The sequence below is a fragment of the Calypte anna genome, chromosome 4A, assembly GCF_003957555.1.
Source record: "Calypte anna isolate BGI_N300 chromosome 4A, bCalAnn1_v1.p, whole genome shotgun sequence".
NCBI lineage: Eukaryota > Metazoa > Chordata > Aves > Apodiformes > Trochilidae > Calypte > Calypte anna.
The window spans coordinates 17049925-17056382 of NC_044248.1; the positions used below are offsets into that span (position 1 = coordinate 17049925).

The following is a 6458-nucleotide window of genomic DNA, read 5'->3' on the forward strand; positions in this document are numbered from 1 at the left end:
ACTTAGATTTAAGTGCAGGAAAACCAAAAGCAGCAAGAAAATTTAAAGCAAAAAAAAAGTAACATGAGAAAAATAATAAAATTAAATGGAACTCATGGCAATTCTGATAGTTAAATAAAAAAACAACCCACACCCAAAGCCTTAATATGCTACTGGTGTGTTTGTTAAACTGGGACAGTTCTGAGAAGGGTCTCCATGTGCTGGTGTGATATGTTTCCTCTGCTCATTTGATAACTTAATGTAAATTTCATGTAATAGGTAGAAAATGGAACAGAAAGCCCCCTTGCTCCCTGTTTGCATAGTCAATGTCACTTGATAGCTGCTTAGCTGTCCACTGACCCTCACAGAGCTGTAATAATACCACAGGCAATAAGGTGCAGTGGGACTATTTTGAGAGATTACAGCTGTGCAGAGGCACATGTGCAAATACGGCAGGGATCTGCTTCACATGTGGGAGTGGAAGGTCTTAAGGTCAAGTAAAGAATCACTTAGATACCAGGAAAAGGTGATTTTATTACAAGTTTATGAAAGTGCAACTTAACAGAATTAGATGGCAAGGTTCACTCTGTTACTTACTACGTGGGAGGCATGTGTAGGGGTTGGAAATGAATGGTAGTGACTTAGAGAGGGATCAGGGGAAATGAGCTGGACAGGGATAGGGGAGGTAGTGTCAAGATTGGGTTAGAGTGATTTGCACAGGAGTAAGGGAAAGGGATGAGGGAAGACCCTACTTGAGTCACAGAGTTGTCAGTAGACTCCTTTCCTTTATGAATTTCTCAGAGAGGAGTCTAGGTGCAGCTGAATCCACTCTGACTCAGACTTGGTCAATATTTTAGAACTGGCTGTTGCTTCCTAGAAAGGTCTGAAGTCACAAAGAGGAGTGTATGCCTCATCTGCACTAGCAGTGACAGGTTTTTTGGGAAGTCTATGGACTGCTGCATCTCTGTATAGCAAGCCATTAGCTATGAGGAAGTAAATTTTTATTAAAACCCACTGTTAGATACTGCTATTTATTGTTTCTTTCTATCATGCTCTTTTTTCCTTCTTGACCTTTTCCTTTTTATTCAGGAAAAGGACCAGCGCAGCCTAGATATCAATACTGCCAAGTGTATGTTGGGCCTTCTTCTAGGAAAAACATGGTCCCTTTTTCCAGTATTTCACCAGTTTTTAGAGGTATGACATTTGAAACAGAATTACATTTATTTGATCTCTCTTATGTTATAATTTAGAGGCAGAATGAATAGCTAAGAACTTTTTGTTCTTATTTAAAATATATTAACTTCCAAAGCAGCACTCAGGACTCATTATTTTTCCTTTCTTTCTTTTCCCCAAATCTCTGTGCTGTTAAGATTTACTTAATGCAGGATAAAGTACAAAATGTCTTAGATTTGCTTATGGATTTTCAGTTTATTGGTGTATGTTTGTCCACTGAAAGATGTCTTAATTAGAAACATGAGTTAGCCAACTGTAGTTAGACTATCCAGTAGCTTCTTTAATCCTGTTTAGTTTTAGATGGCATACCGATTAATAATTCATCCCAAGATCTAAATCTTCTTCTTTTTCTTGTCCTAAGCAGCAATCAAAATACAAAGTTATCAATAAGGACCAGTGGTGTAATGTTCTTGAATTCAGCAGAACAATTAACCTTGACCTCAGTAACTATGATGAAGATGGAGCCTGTAAGTACCTCTATATGTGATGGTCTAAAAGAATTTATTTCTCTGAGCTTAATCATTCAGTGTCCTTTGACAAAGTTTTGTAAAATATGGTTATTTGATCTCTCTACAGGGCCAGTGTTGTTGGATGAGTTTGTGGAATGGTATAAAGGAAAACAGATGACATAGGAGTTTAACTATGCACAGCCACTCAAGAGTCACTGTTACCACAGTTATGTCAACCATTAGCCATAAACTGCTATTTGTATCAAAGTGCATGCTGCTTTTCTTGCACAGCAATCCCTTTTGTGGGGAACTTTTGATGTTTGCTATTTAACAAGCTAGCTCTGCTTGCTGTGTAGCATTGTTCTCTTTGAAGGCTGCTTTGCATTCTGTATTTACATTACGAATTGGTGAACTTGCCAGCATCTTCACTGTGATTATGTGTATATTGCTATCTAAATTTTGTATATGTGTATAAAAGAAAAGCTTCACCTAGGGATCATTTCTGCAGAAATGTATTGTAAAAATAATTCTGTGGCATAATTCTAGTAATCACTTACATATTTGAAACTTCAGTTACCTTGTTTTTCTTTTCGTCTCAAATGTAGCATTTCAGAAAATGAAATGAACAGACTGCTTGGACATAGTTATCTGAGGAACTATTGTCAGTGTTAATGTTACTATCTGAGATGCCAATTTCTGAGGGGAGAAGACATGCTGTGACTTTCTTCATCAGAATTTGCCAAACCTGCCCTATTGCTTAATAGGAATGAAACTTTGGTGTCTTAAAAAATAATATATACATATAAATATTAAACCACTGTAATAGTTGTACACACCACAAATGATTTCCATTTGAAGAAAAAAAAAGTAGTGACTTTTTAATGTTAAATCTGCAATAGTCATTACAGGTACAAATGAACAAATTAAAGTACCTTTTAAAAATGGGTTTTAGACTTCTGTAAATTGCCTTTGGCAGACTTCTTTTAATTTTGGTGTATCAAGAGTGTTTGGTCTGTGTTGCGATACAGCTAAAAGTAGTCATTTGGGAAACAAAGTCTGCTTACCCCTAGCACATAGATAATACAGATTTTGGGTTCTTTTTGTTTATAACTTTAGGCTTGCCCAGGTTCTCTAAGTAATTTCTAAGTAATTACTAATTTCTAAGTAATTAAAAATAGACTATTGAATAGTCCAGATATTACCTTTTCTTCCATACTGGGGATTGGAATTCCCTAGCAGAATGCCCGTTGCTGGCGATGGGCATGTTAAACACCAGCATTAAATGACAGCACGTTTTAGTAGGGACCACTGCTTGTTTCACTCTTTCCTTTATCTGTGTAGGACAGTTCTAGTGATTTTTTTTTTTTGATTTTTTTTTTTATTTTTTGGGGGGGCGGAGGAGAGGAAATGAATGGAATGATGTTTAAGTTCTGTAACTTTATCATGTTATCTTTGCCTTGCCTTTCTTTATTAGGTAATGTTACTCTTGATTTTTATAAGAAGGTCCTTGAAGTATGAGGTGCTATTAAACTTTGATCCCTAAAGACTTCTTAAAATGTTCCGTATGGATTCATGGAGCATTTAACAAAAAAGGACCAGTGGATGTTTTGGAACACAGAAAAACATTACTTTTCTGTAGAAATATTTTACAATGTATTAGCAGTTTTTAAATCTCTATAGAGTGCAGTCCAGGGGAAGGGGGGAAGTGTTTCAGGTGTAATGGTAAATTTTCAACTGTATTGAAGATCCTATTCTGCTATCACTGAAGTTAGGAACAACTGTCATTATCTTGACTGCTTTCAGGATTAAACCTAGCATAGCAAAAGCACATCAGTTTACTGCCCTGGACCTGGAGGTTGTGAATGTGTACAGGTGGTCAGTTCTGTTAAAAGGTGTTTCTTGCTGTTTGGTTGGTTGGGTTTTTTGTTTTTTTGTTGTTGTTTTTTTTCCCAAACTCAACTGCCAAAGACAAAGATTGTTTGTGTATATTTGTATATACATAAATATACAGTATGTATGCAAATACAAAACCCAGAATTTCATGATGCTAAGAAGAAAATGCCTTTCCCTGGGAAATAGTCTGAATATTCAGATTACCATGACACTAAATAGTGCTCTTTAAAGTTAATCGTGGTAGAACATACAAAGTCATTTGCTTCTCATGTACTTATATGCATAACCTTAATTCTGTGTTTGATGCCAGTTTGCACAAGAAATTAATTCAGTGGAGTGTGGTTATTTAGTTTTTACAATAAGCCTCTTTAAAACACGTTTTAATAAGCGTTCTGATGTAAATGTGTACAGATACAGTAGTAAAACTGTAAGGAAATAGCAGTGGAGCTGCTGGTTTAGTTCTTAAAAGAATGAACTTAGAAGCAATATAACTTTTAACACTAGACTAAATTGTGATTTCTAAGATTTTAAGTGAAATAACTGTAATTGTTCCTAAATATTAAGCTTGTTACTGACTCTAGAAAATGTTTCAGAACAGATTGGCATGAATTTTGCAACAAATACAGCATTTGCATAAAAAGGGTTTGTATGTCACAAGTAATTTGGCTTCCAATAATGGAAGCAAGAGCCAAAGACACTTTAAATCTGTTACTGTTAAGGTATAACTTCCATATAACTGGGTCAACAGAAATCTGTTCAGCTTAACCAGGTGCTCTTTTTCCAATTTTTGCTGATGTTTAGCAAAACAAAGTTTAGTTAAAGCGAAGAAAACAGGAAAAGAAACATCAGAAAGAACTCGTAAGTAAAAAATGTCAATATATTTTTGGGGGTAAAAGATTTTGGAAGTGATGGAAAAGAAGAATGTTTTTGGAAATGAATCAGATGCTGGACATTTTTTTTCCCACATTTGCTAAAAGAATGAATCTGTGGTTGTCAGCAGATGTATAAACATACACCTTCATGAAATAAACCACAAATTGACTTACAGCTAGTAGACAACTTTACCGACATTTTTCGAGAACAAATAGACTAAAATGGACCTCTATACCTTGGTAAGCTCCCCTGTGTTATATTTTCTTCTGTTCTTGCTATATATGCTATTGAGCAGAGGATCCTAACATTGCCAGCTCTTGCATTTTGGAAAAATTCTCTCTCATTTTTAAGTAACTGTGGAAACCTAGCTAAGCTACTCATTTCACCTTGTATTTAAATTGGTACTTGCTTTTTTGTTTCTTTGTGTGTTTGTTGGGGTTTTTTTTGTTACGTTGCCATAGAGTTGATGCAGTGGGTTTTGGTTTTCTTTTGTTTTTTTACTTTTCAAAAAGTAATATATAAAATATATTCAATTTTTGGACAAGACACTGAGAAGTTATTCTGGCTGAAGTGTCATGAAGTGTCATCACTGTTATCTTCCTGATACGCTATTCCTATCCTTACAGCAGAAGCCTGATGATCTTTGTGCAATTCATGCTTGCTATTTGTGAGATGTGAGGTGGAAATCCAGTTAGTGAAAAGAAAACAGCATCCAGAGACTATAGCAGTAGACACTTGATAGATGACAAGCATTTGGAGCTCTTTCTACTCAGTGAGCTTTAAAGGTCTTTTCCAACATAAATGATTCTATGAATATTAGTAACTGAAACATTGCACAAATCTATGGCAAAATAGTATTATTTAAAATATTAATATAATTCCATCTTACTGCTGTTTTTTCACTTACGTTTTTTAAGGAAAGCAGTCTGAAGAGCTTAGAATTGATTGGAATTAATTCCAATTGATCAGTTCAATGAAATACTTGAGTTGTCACTTAAAACCTGTTTAAGGTTATCTTTAAGCTGCAATAAATGCTTAAGTTAATTTTGTGTAGCCTTCTAACATTTGTAGAGGACTGGAGGATTCTCCCATTTTACCCCAGCTAAATGCTTTTTATTTCATCACAAATTCGCTCGCACAATCAAAATGAGTTACACTGCATTGCTGTTGATGGTTGACGTTCCCAATTTACTTACGGACAGCAAATGGACTTCAGTTGTGTTAAGGTTTTCTAGATCTCTGTTGACCCTTGGTTGCAAGTCTAAAAAATTATTCAGTACTCTTGGAATTGGTGTAGACAGCTTTAAAGGTTAGCTTGTGCCCTGGTTTTAGTTAAAACTGATAAAATACCTCTTTCTAGGCCTTATATTTTGCCCTTTCATGTTGTTGTAAAAGTGTATAGAATCAATTGCAACTGAATAGCTTGTTGTCTGTGACTGAGACCAAAACTCAGCTTAATATTTTTTATTTTTTAATCTTTTTCTCCCCTCTGTGTGTGTGTGTAGGTGTGTATGTGTGTTGTCACAAAATCGTACCTGCCAACACTGCTGTTGCAGGGACAGCAGTTTATCTGTAACTGTGAATACTTTCTGTCTTCAGATATTACATAAATAAGGTGTGCTTAAATCCTGTGACTCATGACCTAATGAAAATACTGTTATGCCACCTAACATGAGTTCATCTAGTTGATTTTTAGGCCTTTTCCTGGTGTCGATGTAAAATAGCATCCTGCAAATAAACAGTATTTGTGCTGGTTTCAGCAACTGACTTCAGATTTTTCTGTGGTTCATACTTCAGAAATTCACACATCTGAACAGGCAGTTAATCAGCAGGCAACCCTTATCCTTTAGTAGCAGAGAACTTGTACTTACAGCCTTGTCATCCTTATTTCTAATAGGCAAATCAGTATTTAAAACTTCATTGGAAAAGTTGTATTTTAAATGGAGTGTGTGGGTGTAAATGGTATTGTAATACAAAAGTTTTCAACAAAAGGAGTCTATTTGAACAGGAATGTCTCAAAGTTTTACAAGA

The 6458-nt window shown here is 35.3% G+C and overlaps 1 protein-coding gene across 13 annotated transcripts in view; it reads left to right on the plus strand.

The window, feature by feature from the left end:
• Positions 1-6194, plus strand: part of DCUN1D4 (defective in cullin neddylation 1 domain containing 4) — a 39875-nt gene extending 33681 nt beyond the window's left edge. For 8 of the 13 annotated variants that reach the window (XM_030449835.1, XM_030449836.1, XM_030449826.1 and 5 more), the window contains 3 exons: positions 1069-1173; positions 1574-1679; positions 1789-2607. In XM_030449835.1, the coding sequence (XP_030305695.1) occupies positions 1069-1173; positions 1574-1679; positions 1789-1844 (267 nt within the window). In that variant the 3' untranslated portion in view covers positions 1845-2607. Of the gene's footprint in view, positions 1-1068; positions 1174-1573; positions 1680-1788 lie in introns of all 13 variants that reach the window. The other 5 variants (XM_030449827.1, XM_030449829.1, XM_030449833.1 and 2 more) reach the window with 1 other exon arrangement.
• Positions 6195-6458: the final 264 nt, after the last annotated feature.